This window comes from Amblyomma maculatum, chromosome 3 (genome assembly GCF_055883805.1).
Source record: "Amblyomma maculatum isolate TAMU_Amacu chromosome 3, ASM5588380v1, whole genome shotgun sequence".
Lineage (NCBI taxonomy): Eukaryota > Metazoa > Arthropoda > Arachnida > Ixodida > Ixodidae > Amblyomma > Amblyomma maculatum.
The window spans coordinates 187,704,177-187,722,632 of record NC_139346.1 but is presented as its reverse complement, the minus strand read 5'-3'; the positions used below and the strand labels follow the sequence as shown (position 1 = coordinate 187,722,632).

The following is an 18,456-nucleotide window of genomic DNA, read 5'->3' as shown; positions in this document are numbered from 1 at the left end:
TTACCTTTTCCTTTGTGAGGTGGCCGGTGACGAGCAGTGACTATGAGGTATACACCAGGAAGATCGCGTCTTGTCCGGATGACATTGTTTCAGCTCGTCTAACTCAAGAAGACGTCTTTTTACTGTATCATTCTCTCCAGCTTGAGCATAGTATACCCACAATGTTTACTGAATAAAATTGACTTATATATTTTCTTTTTATATGAGCGTGGAAGTAGGCTTGCTAACTAATCCCTTTCCCCCACAGCCTTGTTCTTTTGAAGCCCCTCCCAAACAAATTTTTTGGCTACACGCCACTGGTAGCGAAAGGCATTTGTATCGTAGTGCATGTGGTTGGGGTTGCAGCTCGCGTGTTCGTATCATCTGTAGTGGCACGGGACAGTGTTTGGAACATAAAAAATTTTACACCTTGTACGCTATGCACTTCGGCCACGGAACTTCACAGATTCGTATCATCCTGAAATTCGCGTCTATCGTGATCATATAATCAAATTCATACTTTCTTTTTTTTCTCGTCCTTCACAGGTGTGATCACACCAAATTAAAAGGCTATCTCAATATGTTATTCAGGTTAGTAAAGAAACAGTCAAAGAAGCAAAACTGCATCAGTTTCAATGTAGACAGATGACAGAGGCAGTAATACTTGAAGACAAAGTGTGTGTATACCTGACTTGATCCTGTAGCTGCAGGATGGGTGTGCGGTGGTCCTCTCCCGCAGAGAGCTGTAGGCGAAAGCGCATGCGCTGCAGCCTCTCATTGGTCTCCCTTCTCCGTGGCTCCACATACAGGAGCAGGTTGTTCACCAGGTCCAACACCATGGCATACTGCAGCGGGTTGCTGCACACTTCCAGGTCATGGTGTGTTAGAGTGAATGCATCCACGGCCTGCTCCCGACCCCACGGCTCCTCATCTTCTTCATCAGGCTTTGCAAGTAAAAGAGAAAAGCGTGAAAATTTTAATAGTTAACAATGTTTTCAAGTACTCGAACTAGTCTTTCTCGATATTCGCTATATAGGAAGAACCCCTGTTCAGAGCACATGGACATGAAGCCTGTCTTAAACATGTGCCCCCGAAACACTAAACTACTGATAGATTCTAGGAATCAAAGATCAAGCAGCGAAGACTGACCAGGGGCGGAACTTCCTCCAGAGCCTCTGGGTCAATGTTCTCGCCATAGCTGGCATAGAAGAACTGGCAGCCACAGCGTGAGATGATTCTCTGGAGCTGCAGTGGGGCTGTGTTTGGGTCCGAGGCTCCACCCACTGTGCTGCTGACCACGCCTCCAACACCCTGGCCACTGCCCACCAAGTCAGCGGGCGCCTCGATCACTGTCCAGGCACGCTCTTCTATGTTGTCCACCGTCAGCCATACCACACCATCGTCGGATGCACCACGCTCCCCAGCATCCACCGTGGCATAGTACTGGAGTAATAGTAAAGGTTACCACAAAGGTTACCGAGGTATCACTGGGAATGTGCACGATGTACATGGGCAGCCCATGCTAGACATACTTTGGACAGCTGTTGTGTCGTTCTTAGAAGAGCTAGGATCAAATTAATGGCTGTGATCAATAGAGGATGATGTGAAGATGCTGCAGAAACAATATGCCAGTAGTGTGATTAGTTATTGATTACAGCCAAAAATATAAAAGTAAAATCGATTAGACATCGAGATAGCTATACGACTACTGTCGACGTCCAAGGAATGTGACGTCACGCCAACCAGAAGTGGATGTGTTTCTGACTTAATGAGCCAAATAAACGCATGATAGTGATCAGAAGCGTGTAATGAGTGTCAAAATCTCGCGTCTTCGAGATTTGTCCGCGAGATTCCGCGAGTGACGGATACTGCACCTTTCCTTTCCTGTAAATCAATTATAGAATCCTGATGAACTTTTGATGCCTTCCGTTGAATGCATCAAAGTTCGTGAGGGGAGCGCGATGTACTGTGTGCAGCAGCAAGGCTCAGGCTTTCGCATTTCTCTACTGCAGAGTCTGCAGTGCTCTCGGAATTTTTTGTGTGGTGCAGGTGCTTCATCGTCAGTGGAGTCAAACACTTCACACCAAACAACGACAACGACAGCAGCTGCAACAATGCAGAGAACTGGAATGTTTCCAGGAATTCAATCAATTGGAGTGGCTCACTGGAGAATGTGCTACTGACACCCAGCTGTGTGACCAGACCTGGAAGGGCGTTTATCACGCAGTGACTGGCAGCTATCGTTAAAAACAAGAGGCACAATGCTCAGGCATAGGCAGTGCTAGCCTAGGGCATGAATCACTTACATGTGAACATTGTGCGTGACAGACTGAACCATTAGAAGTTTGACATATATGTAATTGCATGCCTACAGCATCGTTCTGGCCCATAAAAATTCAGTCAGTCACACGCGAGCCGCTGCATTCAGACCGGCTGTGGCTGCAATTAATCCATTATGCCTTCCTTCCCTACCCTTGAAATACTGTGTTTCCTCAGGTTACTATGACGCAGTAAGCCAACCTGTTACAACCACTGAGAAACGTTTACCTTGTGTTGGTCGTGTTATTCTAGGCTTCACGATGGAGATGGGAGGCACCCACCTGCATACACTCGAGAGACCCCATCCAGGTTGTTTTGGAGACTAGGGTGTTCTCTTTCCACACAGGCGTGTGCACCCGCTGCAGAATCTCTGCCTTGGCTGCACTCACAATCACATAGCCAGACGTCTCGCACCCACGTAACATCACCTGAAAAGGACCGAAAAATGCAAGGCTCGCACTTCCAGGCCACACAGTTCCCCGAGCTAGCGCTGTGGCGAAGCTGTGCGTAAGACCAATGTTGATGTTCTCTTGTCATGTGGAAGAGTAGTGAAAATAGCTTAACACAAAAAAAAAGTCACTACAGACAACCTCGACGCACACAGGAAAGACTAATCATTAAAAGTGTGTCCTGAGGAAAGGTTACATTATTCCTTTTTGATTGACAAGGGCAGGTCGCACAGAAGTGCATATGGGATGGGCCAATAGCCTGGACATTGAACCCAGTTAAATGTAACAGCTGAACGTTGCACACAGAACCCAGCTCCATACCATTTCTCCAAATGGCAGGCATAAGTTGGTGCTACTGTGCACATAATTCATTAAAGTCAGTGAAGGCAATATAATTTCATATTCTTCATGCGACATACACATTTTAGACAAACCTAAAGCTGCTTTTCCTTCGGGGATTACATGCCAAATTATCAATGGTTAGGACTTCAACTGCAGTGCTGATTTTATGATCGAATACACTGTTACAGTCAATATCATGATCAATATTAGCTATAAGCATAGACTGCATTATTGAAAAGCTCACCTGGCTGTTTACAAGTTCAACGGACCAATTCTTGTTGAGAACGTCGTCAGTCTGGCAGGCAGCAACTCCATGGAGCTGTTCTTCGACAGTAACCCCTTCAACGTCTTCTGTGTACACCGTTTTGGGGCCGGATGACTCCAGCTGCTGAAGCATTGATACAGCCGGTGATGTGCTCTTGCGTGCTGGCCTGGGACTGCATTGGGCATGCCAGTGATTATTTGGGCTGATCTGAGACACATGTGCATACTTTCTGCTGCAAAACGTACAAATACACAGGGCTGCAAATGAGCAAAACGCTCGTCACAGCACCTGAATCATTCTGACACATTTTTTCTTTGGTGTTTACATGCCACATGCGAATCGTGCTAAAGGAGTTAACCCCAGTGGCTCTGACTGACGGCACACATGGAAACAGTGATGACAGACACTTCTGAATCCCCACCTTATACCTTACAGCCATGCACAATGTTGTGATGCTGACAGGTTAATGGTGAGAGCTCTTACCTACAGGTGTGCCCGAAACATTATAGGGTACGCTTCAGCACTTAAATCTTTCTCATGCTCTTCATGGAGAAGATGGTTTTTTGAGCTCACACGATAAGGGCATGTTCTAAGGTATGTATAAAGTAGTACATACTTCCTAATTTTCCTTAGGCAAGGCGTGATACGAGATTTATCGCTTAAAGCGTGCTCTGTAATATTATGGATGGGCCTGTACATATAAGTACTACTAGCACATTTAAAATCAGTATTGCCCTTCATGGCTAGGCAGTATTTGCTGTAGGATGGTCATAAACCCTGGTGAACAGCTAGTGTATAAGATACAGCTGCAAACAGCACCCAGTGTAGACATTTTCATTAATTTTTGCCAGCACACAATGTTTTGTTATTCCAGAAAAATTGAGCTGCTACCTGTGGCAATTCTATATTGTGACCTATAATAATGCAAAGAAATTAGTTTCAGATTTTAATCAGTCAACTCTACCGATATGAAAGGCATACAAAAGAGAGACAAAAATATTAGACGTAATGTTTCTGTTTTGAAACGCATATTTTGTTTCTGTTAGCGTGAACACAACAAACCAACTTGTTCGAGTGGAAAGGTCAATTATAGTTATTTGGCGCTTTCACCTGATTCATATTAGTAAAGAATTGTGGAAAGTATACAATTCAAAAAAAGATAAAAACAATATGAGAAAAGCTTTAGAAATCTTGTATACAGCATTTCGAAGAAAAAGTCAAGTCTCACCTGGGCCGGAGCTCAGGAGAAGTCAGGGGCTGCCCGTCAACTCTGAAGCCCCTGAGGGCCTCTGTGGAAAGGTTGCGCCGAAGGAGCTTGGCATCCACATAGCTGTCGAAGAGGCCAAAGACGACGTCCCTATTGTGCTTTGTCCACGCACCCTTGAGGCCGTGCACCACTAAGAGGTGCACTGGCGTGTCCTCCTCTGGTGCTGTGACGGCACTGCCTCGCACCTTGGTTTCACGGCCGTAGGACACTCTGGCCACACTCAGAAAATACCTGAGAAGAAGGGGACTGTCTTTGCAGTGTGCATTTCTGACATATCTTCGGTTGTAAACACAGGTCAATGAACTAGAAAGCAAAGGAGGATGACCAAGTCTAATTTTGCTTACATACAACACTGTACATTGCTGATGTCTACCCAGCTCTGTGCTGCTGATTAAAGGCCAAGTGCAACGAAATTTGACATTGGCTAGGATACTTCATATTGTGTTGTTTATGTCATTAAACTAATCATGACAAGTTCCATGTTTGTTAGAGAACTATTGCTGTTGTTACAGGCATTTAAAAAGCTAGGTACCAGATGAAGTATGCACCTGGAAGTGCGTTGCACAATTAGGCGACTGTTCTTTGTTCTTGCTCTCCTATTCCATACCTCTCAAGTGTCAATTATCTCGGTGTTCATTTCGATTCTAACACGTCTTGGAACACTCACTTGGCTACGTTTGTGAAAGGCTGCGCACAATAGCCTGCCTGCTGTATTCTATTAAAGCACTATGCCCAATTTACGTAAGGAAAACAATAGCACATGCACTGGCGTACAGTGTGCTGAGATATAGAATTTGTTCTTTTTATTTCTGTTCAGTGTTTTGGCGCAATAAAGTTGATTCTTTACTAAAATCCATAATTCGGGCGGTGATGTATGGTGTGCACATTACTAACAATTCCGGTCTTTTTCATGCTCGCACATGCCCTCGTTCAGGCTGTTATTCAAAGAAACAGTAATCCTTTCCTATATATGGAACAATGAGTTCTGCCTCCCGTATGTCCCCGCCAGAACTTTACGTCCACGCGACCGCTTTTCCTTACCAAGAGTACGGACAAGATACGGGAAACGTGTCCGTGCTTTCTATGTACCTGATGTGTCAAACAACCTGCCAGATAATGTTTTATCTTCCAGCACGCGGAAAGAAGTAAAATCTTATATCTTTGATCTGTATGTGTAATTTTGTTTCTTTCTTTCTTTGTTTTTTATTTTTATTTTTTTTCTTCCCCGTCATTTCTTACTGCCTTTCTTTAGTTTTTAGTTTGAGTCTTGTGTAATTGACTTACTGTGCCGCCCCTGGGCTTGCTCCATTCTGCCAAGCGCTGCCCCACAAGCCCATTGTTGGCTTGGGCAGGCTCGTATTTGTATGTAATTTTTTTAAATAAATAAATAATTTATATATAAAAAAACTGAGGGCCCTACTGAAGCTAGGCCCACTAGGAGTGAACGGATTATGAATGGCATTGAGTGAAGACTGGAGGCTAAAACATGGCTTGGCAGCTCTAGGTCTGGTACTGTGGTAGTTTTCTGAAATTTTATGTCTGATTGCTATGTCGAAACGGTGCGCAGTCATCAGGAAGCATGAATGCACACGCTACACACCTGTTTCCAGAGTACAGTAAACAGCCAGCCTTCTCAGCATTTGGAAATCTGATTTCTTTCACGTGGAATTCTAGCGGAATTCTTGTCAGGTTTGGTCACAAGAAATCATAAGTCCATGTTGCCTGTGGCAATACTGGCAGAAGAACAGCCATACTAGCAGCTCTGTCTCTAGTCAGTGACAGGATAGAAAAAGATGCCGCGAAGCAAAACGCTGTCCCCATACATGGCTGTTCATTCATATGGCTGTAAAACTCATGTGATCGGCGTTGGTTGCTAACAGTAAATGTGTAAATGCTTTTAATGCAGCCCACATACTGCACTTTCTACGGGTAGCAGTGAGCCCTTGAAAGGCCGCAACTATGAGGCCAAGTGGTAGCAAATGTTCTCGCTCATATGCATTTCTGGCACTAGGTAATGGCTGCCGTTTCCTGAATTTGGGCTTGAAAAAAAAATATGACTACATGAGTCATTCCCGACGCATTCACTTTGTCATTAGCGGTATAATAATGAAGCCTTCAGCTCACTGGGAACGAATGATAAGAAACCAAGCAATTGAATGGAGATGCATCATGACTTTATCTACTGCACTTGCAAGTGCAGTACAGACAGTTGTTAAGCTGAGTTCTAGCGTTTAAAACTTGAGCAGGTGCAAATCTCTGTCAGTGGCTAGCAGCTTACTCAGCTTCTTTTGCTTCACACTTTGATAACTAGCAGTTTTAGGAGTGTAGTAAGTATGCTAAAATAATCACACTAAAAGCTTTTTGAAAACAGAACTCATCAATCATGGCAGCATGAAGATCATATTCAACTTGTACATTTACGTTATATACAAGTAAGTGTCCTTGACGAATTTAAAAATTACCAACAAAAAGTCACAAGCACCATAGTTTTTTTCGTGTTCTGAAACCTAAATTGCACATTATTTTCATCTCAATGGCTTTTGCTTCCTTTGGCTTCCTTGCCTAAAAATGGCTAACTGTTGTTTATTCTAGAAGATGCATGCAATCACAAAAAACGGAAACAAAAACAAACAAACAAACAAACAAGGAAAAAATATAATTTACTAAAGCGTTAGCTTGAAGTATAAACCAAAAAATTTGCAGAGCACAAAAAGTGTACAACACTGACTTGCGCTGCGGAGGATGTGGAGCCTGTGGCGGTGGTCGCTGGCCAAATTCCTCGTCCACTGGAGTCGAACTGCCTGACATTTCAGCTCCAGTATCTGCGGCTGCTCCTGGCTGCTCTCCCGAGGCCGACTCGCCACTGGCATTGTAGAGCCACACTTCACTGTCGCCCAGCTCACAATTCATGTAGGACACAGACCAGCTGGCACGTGGTCTGCAGTGATGACAGTGCATTTAAAATGCAAATGTGATTTTAAGCAATGTCCTAAATATCCAAAGTGAAAGCTTATAAATCCTATGGCTTCATATAAAGAAAAAAAAAAAGTGATGTTGATTAGTCTGATTATCTGTTATGCAATAGGACAGAAGAGCTTATTAACATTATAAAGTATAACAAGTGTGTGAATATACAAAATTAGGTTACGAATCGAATATGTTTGTCATTCACTTTGTATTCGTATTTGAAAAACTGATATTTGGAATTTTCTGAATGTTCGAAAATTAGCAAACGAACTGAAAGTTTTCAAATTCACCGCAGTTTCACCGCACTGCACGCTTCACCGCAATGCCTGATAGCGTTATGCAGAGAAGCATCCTCAAATTGCAACAGGGTCCTTTTGTGAAGACGATCTTCCCTTTTTTGAAGAGGGAGTTTCTAACAGTGCACGCAAAATGAAGCACTGGCTGAAACTGGTAGAAAACGTCCTTTTCACTTTGGTTTCATCTCAAATGCAGGTGTTCATCAGGTACAACAACCGTGATGCAAACGGTTTCTAGAAATTTTTTAATGTCCAATCGATAATTCGATCTTTCAGTTAATTTGGACATTTTTTCTGGTTGGTTTCTTAATGCCGAATTAACATGTGTTTACTGCATGCAGCAGCAACATGACAGCTTCAACCAGTTTCATGTAGGTCTTTCCTGTGCAAAAGCCAATATACAGAATCCTGTATAAAATTTATACTCAGTTTTGAGGTAGGGTATAAATTTTATTTGCGAGTATCATGTGAATTCTGAAATAAACAAGACGAACAGTGTTTGCCTTTTTTTAAAATTTTATATTTTTTCCCCTGATCAAATATTTAATACTCAAACGCTTTTTTTCGTATTTGTAATCGATCCATATTCGATATTTACAATATTCACGCATGCCTAAAAAACAAGAAAAATCATTGCAATGCTAGAAAAACAAACAATAAAAACAAGAGAAAAATCGAAACTGGCTCTATTTGGTTCGGTTTATGGGGTTTAAATTTCCAAAGCTGCATCAGCAACAAAGAAACGCTGTGGTCGAGGGCTCTGGAAATTTCGACCATCAGGGGTCATGACATCACAGAGCACATCAGTGCTTTGTATTTTGCTTGCGTTTTGCTTGCATATGGCTGCCGCACCCGGGATTGAACCCGTGTTTTCACTCCACGATTAATGCTGAAACATCCCCTCTTATCTGAATGTTTTGTTCTGCACTGCAAATTCTACGCAAAGCAAGCAGGATGCAAATCCAGTTTATCACCAAAAAGTAGTTCTGCATTACACGAAACATCTCTTCCTGAAGCAAAAGTTTTGTGCTAGTTGCCAGAGGGTGCTGTGACCATACCTTACCTTGGATTTTGGGTTGCATAACTGCATTCACAGAAGAGGCAGCGCAAGAGAAAAGCAGGAAGATACAAAGACAGTTAGGTGCACACAATGTGTAAGCAGAGCAAAGAAAGCACAGAAGTATGGCTTAATTGAGCACGGCTCAGCATACCTAAAGATGAAGACGACAGTAACTTTTTTTTCTAATTATTAATTAAAAATTCATCATCATCATCATCATCATCAGCCTGACTATACCCACTGCAGGGCGAAGGCCTTTCCCATATTTCTCCCATTAACCCGGTTCTGTGCTAGCTGCATCCACCTGACCCCTGCGAACTTCTTAACCTCATCCGCACACCTAACTTTCTGCCGCCCCCTGCTACGCTTTCCTTCCCTTGGAATCCAGTTTGTTACCTTACGCGACCATCGATTACCCTCTCTTCGCACTACATGTCCTGCCCATGCCCATTTCTTCTTCTTAATTTCCAAACTTTGAAATTAAAGCAGGCAAATTCATTAGGTGTTTAAAACTCTTGGCACAATGCATTCAAAAGAATAGTTGTGCGAATACTTCGCAGCAAGTGACTTTTTTGTTAAGTGAGACGATTAATGACAGCACTAATTATATATTACAATTTATGCGACCAAAAAGTCAGCCAAGAAACTAGCAACTGTGACAAGCACCAATCTATCATCGTAGCTGCGTCAACTTTATGTCTCGTTTAGATGAGATTTGTAGTCGAAAAGTCATTCATCACTTTTTTTCAACAAGAGTTTGAGTCTGATGGGCAGGCAGAAAGTTGCTTCTCTCTCAGCTCCTTAGTCTGCAGACTACAAGTATGTACTATGCATGTATATGTTTCACAAGCATCCATAAACACTGACATATTCTATGAACTCAGAAGAAATAAAACAATAAAAGTAAGGAAGAAAAGAAAGAACAGAAAATGTGCCAACCTGTGTAGCAGACCATCACGCAGTGTGTCCAGCACGAGGCTGTGCTCAGAGCTGAGCTGGATGCGGCCGGCCAGCAGCTCAAAGCCATGCTGCCGGGCCAACGAAGTCCAGTAGCACACTTGGAACTTGTGCAGCGCCAGAGAGAGCTGCAGCTGGCGCACATGCCGGGTCAGCTGGCTTTTGCGCGGTTTCACGTTGCCAAAGAGCGGGCCCCGGCGAGTCAGCTTGGGAAGCCCACTCAGGATGGCCTGCAACGCACAGTGAGAGACATGGGAGCTTTTTCGGCAAGCTGCAATTAAGTAGCCATACAAAGGAGAGGTGCATGAAGGCACGTTGAGTTAGGCTAAGTCAACGAGAGTCATTTTTTGATCAGTGAGAACCATGACGAGCCGTATACCTTATTCACTCATGACTTTGAAGCTATTCGTCATGGAGTAGAAAATGACAAAATGACATCCCACATGCTCCCTGCTGTTTTCCATCAACTGTGATGGCAATGTCAATGAAGGCATACACGTAGCTTCCATCGACTCACCTGTTACATTAACTGAATCCATCTTTATCAGCTGCATACCCGTTACATTAACTGAATCCACCCATCAAAGTGTCAAACGTCATTCAGCTGTATAAAATTAAGATAAACACCAGACTTCTCAAGCTCGTCAAAGAAGAAAAAAAAAAGGACAAAGATTCCCCTCATAATATGGCCCTACAAAATAAGAGTGTAATCAATACATTGCAATAAATAAACAAAAAAGACAAATGCTATACCAATCATGTCATTTCACTGATTGTTACTTGGGTTAGCCTAGCATCCCAGTGACAACAAAGTAGCCATAACGAAAAGGAAATGTTACCTTCAAACCTTCTATCCACTTGAGTGTGGAACTATAGACTAACAAGGTGGGAATGGAGTCTGCCGTTTCCAGGGCCACTGCTTTTGTCTCCAGGGACACCGAGAGGTTCAGGTTCTGAGATCGGAACGCTCGGTAGCTGTCATGTTCCTGCACAGTTTTTAGACGCAAGTTATGGCATTAATTGCTATGCTTGGACTATTTGCTGCACTATCTTCTCCTAAAATTTGGACACAAATAAAACCAGGCGTGGCTAAGCAGAACCACAGTTCCAGACATTACTGACTTGGAAAAAAAACAAAAAAAAATGGCAGCTTTTTTTTCGTTAGGAAGGGTAGAAAGGTTGCCAGTGGCTACGGAGGCTACTTCTTTGGACCTTTGAGTGCGTTACACGACAACGATTTTCAAAAACACAAGATGACAAGAGCCTACAAAAGGCATAGCTAGAGCCAGACAGTGAGGGTGACAGCCACACTTTTCAGAGGTTTTGATTTGTACAACCCATACATGTAGTCAAGAACATAAAATAAATTTCAATGATTTATGCCTCTGTGATCCCAATCCTTCACAGGTAAGCCAATAACTTCTAACTGTGCGCAAAATAACTTGACCTGTGCATCAGAATAACAATTGATAACACCATACTTGTCAATTAAGAAACAAAAGCTTTATTTAAAAAATAACATACAGCAAAATATTGCAGCATTATGATTACAGCTCCGTAGCAATCCTACAAAAACGATTGGCATGAAAATATTGCACAGGTCAACAAAAAGTTTAATATAATTTATTTACCTGGTTGCTTGAGTATTCCGGAATCTTGTCCGGAGCATAGGGAGTAATGTTATGGTGGTCGTATGGATTCCCCACACAAAGCCAGTTCATCTTCATGCTGAGTAAAGGTATCAGCAGTCACACAATTAGCACCAGTTCCTCCTTACTTGAAATTTCTGGCCACAATCGATAATTGCTAGCAAGGTAATTTTCCTCCCATAAGCAGTGTGCACAAACCCACAAAACAAGCTACTAACTATGAAAAAAAAAAAAAAAAAGAAAGAAAGCCTCTGTTTTGGTGCCACTGACCTGATTTTTAGGTTGGGAATGTGAACCAGACGACTGTCATTGTATCGGGAGGCCGTGTGGACATACATTCCCAGGTTTCCTTTCATCACAATTTTGCCTGAAAAGATGAGAACCAAATATTGCGGTTGCCTGTGAAAGTGGGGCCTGGCGAGCACGTTACGACAACAAAAATACAGAGCTATGCCTATCAAATATAGTTGAAACAAAATTAATACACAAATTACCAAAATTCTAAACCAGATCAGATGGCAGCCAGTTTACTTTTATTCAATAAAGTTGCTGCACTTAAAAAGCATGGACGTGCTCCTACTAGGTCTACAGCCCCAATTTCCTGCAATTCCACGCAAAATTGCCAATTTCAGTATTTTTCATGGAACTGCGTGTTAGAAACAACATCCTCCTTTTTTTGATGATGTTGTGTTTGTTGAAATCACAAGTTAGTTTGGGTAGATAAATAATGAAATAAAAATAATGTTGCCCAGCTCATGTCTGTTGCCATGTAATGAATCGCCTGCACTCCCTTGAAAGGTAGAACCAGATAAGAGAAATGTTCTGCCAATGCCTTGACATGCTTGCCAACTTATCTGCTCAAGCAAGGCAGCGCGTGAAGAGCCTGAGATTCCAGCAGCAACATACTTACATGCCTGTGTGGGAAGACACACAATATTGGCCATGCTACTGAATTTGTACGAATAAAATGCAAAAAATATTTCCAGTCAAACCATTGGCTGCTGAAATTACCTCGCATTATATTAGGAGCCCAACTATAAATGCAGTAAGGGTTTTCTTTTGTTTTCACCATTCTTTGTGATATCTACAGTGAGCGCATTCACTACGCTGGTGAGCTGAAAAGAAAAGCGAACCTCTGGACAACTTTGGGCCAAAGAGGTAAAGCGTGCAGGACATGCTAGCAGGATATGGTGGCCACAAATGCGTAAATAAGGTGGCCTGAGCCAATGAGAAAGACACAGAATGCAGTCAAAACTGTGAGGAATAGGGAGGAAAAAAATTGCGAGAGCACTGCAGAATCTGCAGTAGAGAAATGTGTAAGCCTGAGTGTTGCTGCTGCACACAATATATCGTGTGCCCTTTGTAGAGCTTGTGTTAGCAAGGCCAGGGCTTGTGTCGCACAATGGAAATTTCCTTTCCTTGGTGCGCGTTCGTTGCAGTGCTGTATATAATTATAGTTGGTTTACAGGAAAGAAAAGGCACAGTGTCTGTCACACACTCTCCTGCAAGTGCGAGTTTGGACGGTACACCGTCACTCCTGTCGCGTGGCGTTCCTTGGCGTGCATTCAAGTGTGGGATTGCAGAGGGCAGGAATGCTAGACGAGGAGAACACATTTCACGAGCGGATCTCACGCACAGATCTCACGCACGCGAGATTTTGACCATGAGCCAAGAAAGGCTTTCGCCTTAAAAATGGGGGCACGTGGATGCAAACCAGTGCAGAACTGCTGCTGCAGGACTCTCTTACTGAGTGAAGGGCCTCCCACGAAATGCAGCAGATTCTGTTCTCAATCTTTGGACTTTCAAAATTTGCCTCTATAGCAAATTTGGTGCTTCAGTTTTGTCACGTTAGGCCAATGAGCAGGAAATTTTGATACATAACATTTTAGTAAGCTAGCCCACTTGAGAACACATACCATTTGTCCAGTCCACAATGGCATCGCTCCAGGACACTTCAAACATCTCGGTGTCGTTATAAGGGTCCATGGAAACATGCTGGAAGAGGGCCAGATGCCTTGCCGAGACCGTGAGGCGCCCATGAAGCAGCAGGCGGGCCTTGTCCCACCAGGCCAGCGTTGGGCTCGGGTCAGCTGATGGCCGACTCACTTTCTCCATGCAGAGGCTGACTTGGGCTACAACGGGCTCCCAGCATGCACCATACGTCAGGCCCAGATAGTCCAGGTCTGCACAAAATGCACCCCCCTGACTTTTAATCGTGGCAAGGATCAATGAAAAATCTAGACCCAGGCTACTCTAGATTGACTTGAAGCCGGCAGCTACAAGCAGTATTACAAACTTCATGTGGTCGCTCCGTTTAGCATGATGAAGTCATGAAAAGTGGACCTTCATGTTATTTTATCTCAGTGATACGAGAGATGTCTCTATGCACCAGACACTCTATATTTTTCCCAATATTAATGTGCTCCCACCTTCCCCCCACCCTTTTTTTTTCCACTGTAACTGAGCTTGACAACCAGTTGTCGCAATGCACGCATCTGCTTTTCTTCGCTGTTAGCTAGCGTGGCATTTTTCATCACTCACCCCAAGTCAAGTCATGGTAGAATTTGAGGGATGGCATGCTTCTCTGCACTGTCATGTTCCCCCATGGTGCACCGACCTCCACTGTTGAGCTCCGTTTTGCTGTAAATGCATTTCAAGTTTAATACACAGAAACATCAGTGCGAACATAAAAAAATAAAAAAGGAACACCTTTACCAATACCGTGGCGAACCTTGTCACAGGCACGCGAATGCAAGGTAACAATGAGATATCAAGGAACACAAGTACATACACCTGATAAAGTAGTTTCCAGACTAAACACAGGTGTTTATTCTGTGCCTTCATTGTAAATAACGTGTAAGGGTCCTCCCGATTTTGAATGTTAGAAATAAAGAGCAAACAGATCATGTTTGTTGTTAGCCATTTTGACAACCATGGATCCTTGGCAACCATCTACAAAAAAGATGTTGATTGAATAACTGAAATTTCTATGGTCAAAGAATTGGGTGATTGATCAATGCATTACTTCTCAAGGAGAATGGTGAAACCATGGTCGCTCAATGGAAACGCACTAGGTGCGTTGTAGGCACTGCCGTGTTGTCACTGCTCCGAGACATAGTGATGGGAGGATACCTGTGCTTTCATTGAAACGTCAGTACAGTCGGCATTTGATAATTTCAGCATTTAAGACCTGCCCTTCACAAAATATGAGCTATGATGCCTACGTGCAGGTTTGAAGTCAACAGCAGCGCATTAAATCGCTACACTTCTCTGACCGACATATGCACTTGCGTTTACGCCGTAAAGAATCGTGCTGCAGAGCACATCACTTGTAAGCATGCTTTACAAAGTGGTCGCCCATTGCATTACCGACATTTTGAACACACAAAACCGCCTAACAACTGCGTTAACCTGTCTTATTACTAGGAGTGTGCGGATACTGAAATTTTCGAAAATCTGATCAGCGAGAGAAAAAAACAAAATTAAAAAAGCAAATATTGTTCATCACGTTTATTTAAAAATTAACATACTATTTTTCAAATAAAATTAAACTAAGATTGGACAGAGGTGTGTACCCTACTGAAAAATGCAATATAAATTTTATACAGGATTTCCTATATACTGGTTTCGTGTACAGGAACGACCTGCATGAAAGCGGGTAGACCTGTCGCTGCTGAATACAGTAAACTTTCATTAATTTGGCCTCCAAGGGACCAGGAAAAAATGTCCGAATTAACGAAAGCTTGAATTATCGAATGGGCTTGTGTGAGGATGACACTTTTTTTCCGTCAAATGCTTTGCTTAGCACATATTGTCGCAAAGGCCATCGCTCAAAAAGGAAGGTCCCTCCTCGCAAATTGGCTCCATCAGGTTTTGAGGATGCCTGCCTCAATGTACAGTCCATGCGATAAAGTATTGGGACAAAGCACACAGTTCAGTCATGACAATCAGGTGACTAGGCAGAGGCGAACGCGCGGCTTCGGCAGCAGCAGCGGCGGCGGCGGCTGAGTGACGCCATGGTTGTCAGGTGGTGTTTCCTCGGCTCAAGGTCAGCATTACTTGACACGCAAAAAAGCAACGAATGGCATAGTAAAGCATTCGCTTTTTTAAAAGGCAGTGACAGCAACACACAACCCGACTCCAATGGCAACCCATATTCCCACACCCAAAAAGCTAAGCCTAGTTGAATCTCATGCACACAGGTGGCACATCCTGCATACCTATCCCATGTAGTGGAAATATAGCTAGGGGCTTGATAATTTTCAAACCAAAAATGATCTTTAATGAAAGCATGTCAAATTCATTTTAATAAAAAATGAATCAAATTTTAATCGCAAACGAATGGTTCTAATAAAAAAAAGTCAGTATTTTCAGCCCAGATGTCATTCTCCGGTGGCTATTTAATAACAGTAACAGGAGGCTACATGAACATATTAGCACAATGCTGGAACCAGGAACATGGTGAGAGAATGGTATTTTCGAAATTTAGTAAATTAAATCTAAAAGATTTGTGATTGTGAGTAGTACAGTGCATATACGGGAATGAGAATCTGCAATGGAAGCAATAGAGAGCAATTAATGATGCTGTGTCACATTGTTAAATGTGAAGTTTTAGTGTATCACAAATTTTTCATCGCACAAGGGCATATATTACACAGTATATTGCACTGAAAAAAAAAAAGGGGGGGGGGACTTAAAATTTGCATAAGAAAAACTATATTTGCCAAACAAACGAACTCAAAGTTGCGTTCTGATATAAACACCCCAAAAAATCTGCTAAATTTGCCACAAATAACTAATGATAAGTCCAACCTCTGCGTATACATCCAGCCAACGCAGACAGTTGCAGCAATAATATGCATACAGACAACAACGCGAGTTGGTTCGATGCGCATTAATGGCCAAGACAAAATGCAAAAAATGCTCGCAGTCCACTTCATACCTCGTGGTGGTGCTTCCTGCTCAGCACCGGCCAAGGTGCCCCACACATGAAATTCACGCCAGTCAACCATGAACTGTGGGAAGTCACGCAGCTGACACGTGACAGACTTGACGCTGCCAGTCACCCGGCGGCACCACAGGGTGGAGAACTGCATTCCTTCCTCTGGGTAGGGGCTGGGAACAAAAACTCAATAATAAGTATGAAGAAAAAAAGAAGAAAAAGAGCAACAGCAAGAAGGAGAAGAGAGCACTAACATGGATTATTCTATCCCAATGAGTCTCCTGGATGTTCCACAGATGTTTATAGGACGTACACAGGATGTCGAAGGGAGCTTTAATGCCCGCTGGGACATAGGGTTGTCAGTCTTTCACGAATGAAGCTACCTCAGCAATTTGCACACGCTGGTTTGTAAAGCATCAGAACAGCATTTTCATCAAGTAAGAAGTGGGAAACTTGAACAGAAAGTCTATGTTAGTAATATGCACTTCTTACTGCTGATTGTAGTTTACAACAGCCTTCCGCCATGCTTGTTAAGCTTTATGACATTTCCAGGTAAGCAAGTAATGATTTTTCTGTTAAATTGAATTCCCAGATTCAAGTTCAAATTTATTAAACTTGAACAGATGACCTATACTTTTCTGATCTAACATGTAGCTATTTATTTATCTCAGAGTGTGTGATCTCTGTTTCTGTCCTCACATCTTGGACGGTAGTTTCCGTCATAGGATACCAATTAAATCACACTTAATAAATGCCTGGATAATTTGAAAAGGACTGAATTTTGCTTGATGGCAATAATATGCTGCAAAAAGCTGCAGCACTAAAGCCCACAGCACACTGCAAGAAATTTTAAATTCTCTTAACAGAAAAGCCGTGATGTCCGAAAACAGTCTACAGAAAACAAACGTTTAATTTAAGACCTGGGACAAAAAAAACAATGTTGCAGATGTTTCGCGTGGCTAACCCTAGTATAACGTGTGAAAACACTAATTTGGCATCGTTTATCTTGGTAGATGGTAGATGTAAATGACACTGTCGCTGTCTTCTCGTCGTTAGTTGCCAGATGCACGCTTGTAAGGAGGACCATGATGTACACTTTGCGAGTTGCCAGAAGCGACATAGATAAAAATTCCCGCTTTACTCATGACGTATGAATGTGCCTGCATGGCCTAGGTGTCATGTGTCTGAGTCGGGATATGAGGAACCCAGAAGGCTGAGTTCTGACCTCACCCTCCTATCTCAAAGACAAAGCCAGCACCTTCCACTTCAACAGTGCAGGAAATGGTGAACTGGCTAAGCCTCGTGAAGTAGTGCACTAAAACAAAGTTCTTCAATGTGCAATGGCAGAGACGCAGCTCAGCATCACTGATCAAGCAGAGGTTGGTCAGTCACCCACCTTTCAGGATCAAGTCGACGCATGACCTCGACAACAGCCTCTGTACCATGGTATGATGGGTCAGCTAGGGCCAGGACCTCAAGTTGGTCAAAGTGCCACAGTGCAAGATGAGAGCGCAGCGGTGCTCCTTGTAAAAGTTGCTTGGAGCGCTGTACGTATATGTCAGCATTTTTCTTGCTCAGACTGGCATACAGCTCGTTCACCTTGGAAGCTGCAGGCAGGGATGCATGTTCATGTACAGCCACATACGGTCAGTGTCACCTTTGGAGACAGCAGTCGAGTGACACACTGCTCTGCACACAACGTGACACCCTTTGCTTAAGCAGTCTACAAAAGGCTGATGCAAACTGTACAAAAGCAGTAGATCATGACAGACTCTAGAGTTCTTTTCTCATATTGGTCACAAAAACTAATTTTCAAAATGCAATCATTCCCCCTAGCTGATGCTAAAATGATAGCACACCGTGCACTTTATACATGCTAAGGAATCAACTGGTCATGAAGGTAATAAGTTATTTTGCGAGCTGCTCGAGCATTGAGCCATTTATCTGACTGCCACAAGTGACGC

The 18,456-nt window shown here is 43.0% G+C and overlaps 1 protein-coding gene across 1 annotated transcript in view; it reads right to left on the bottom strand.

The window, feature by feature from the left end:
- hob (bridge-like lipid transfer protein family member hobbit) overlaps positions 1-18,456 on the bottom strand; it is a 65,659-nt gene that overhangs the window by 12,802 nt on the left and 34,401 nt on the right. The window contains exons 27-40 of the mRNA XM_084598976.1: positions 17,889-18,099; positions 16,493-16,665; positions 14,092-14,190; positions 13,467-13,733; positions 11,821-11,917; positions 11,533-11,629; positions 10,741-10,887; positions 9,884-10,131; positions 7,350-7,559; positions 4,583-4,852; positions 3,334-3,526; positions 2,580-2,726; positions 1,129-1,422; positions 667-923 (exon numbers count right to left, since the gene is read on the bottom strand). Coding sequence (XP_084455102.1) covers positions 667-923; positions 1,129-1,422; positions 2,580-2,726; positions 3,334-3,526; positions 4,583-4,852; positions 7,350-7,559; positions 9,884-10,131; positions 10,741-10,887; positions 11,533-11,629; positions 11,821-11,917; positions 13,467-13,733; positions 14,092-14,190; positions 16,493-16,665; positions 17,889-18,099 — 2,710 coding nt within the window. The remainder of the gene's footprint in view (positions 1-666; positions 924-1,128; positions 1,423-2,579; positions 2,727-3,333; positions 3,527-4,582; positions 4,853-7,349; positions 7,560-9,883; positions 10,132-10,740; positions 10,888-11,532; positions 11,630-11,820; positions 11,918-13,466; positions 13,734-14,091; positions 14,191-16,492; positions 16,666-17,888; positions 18,100-18,456) is intronic.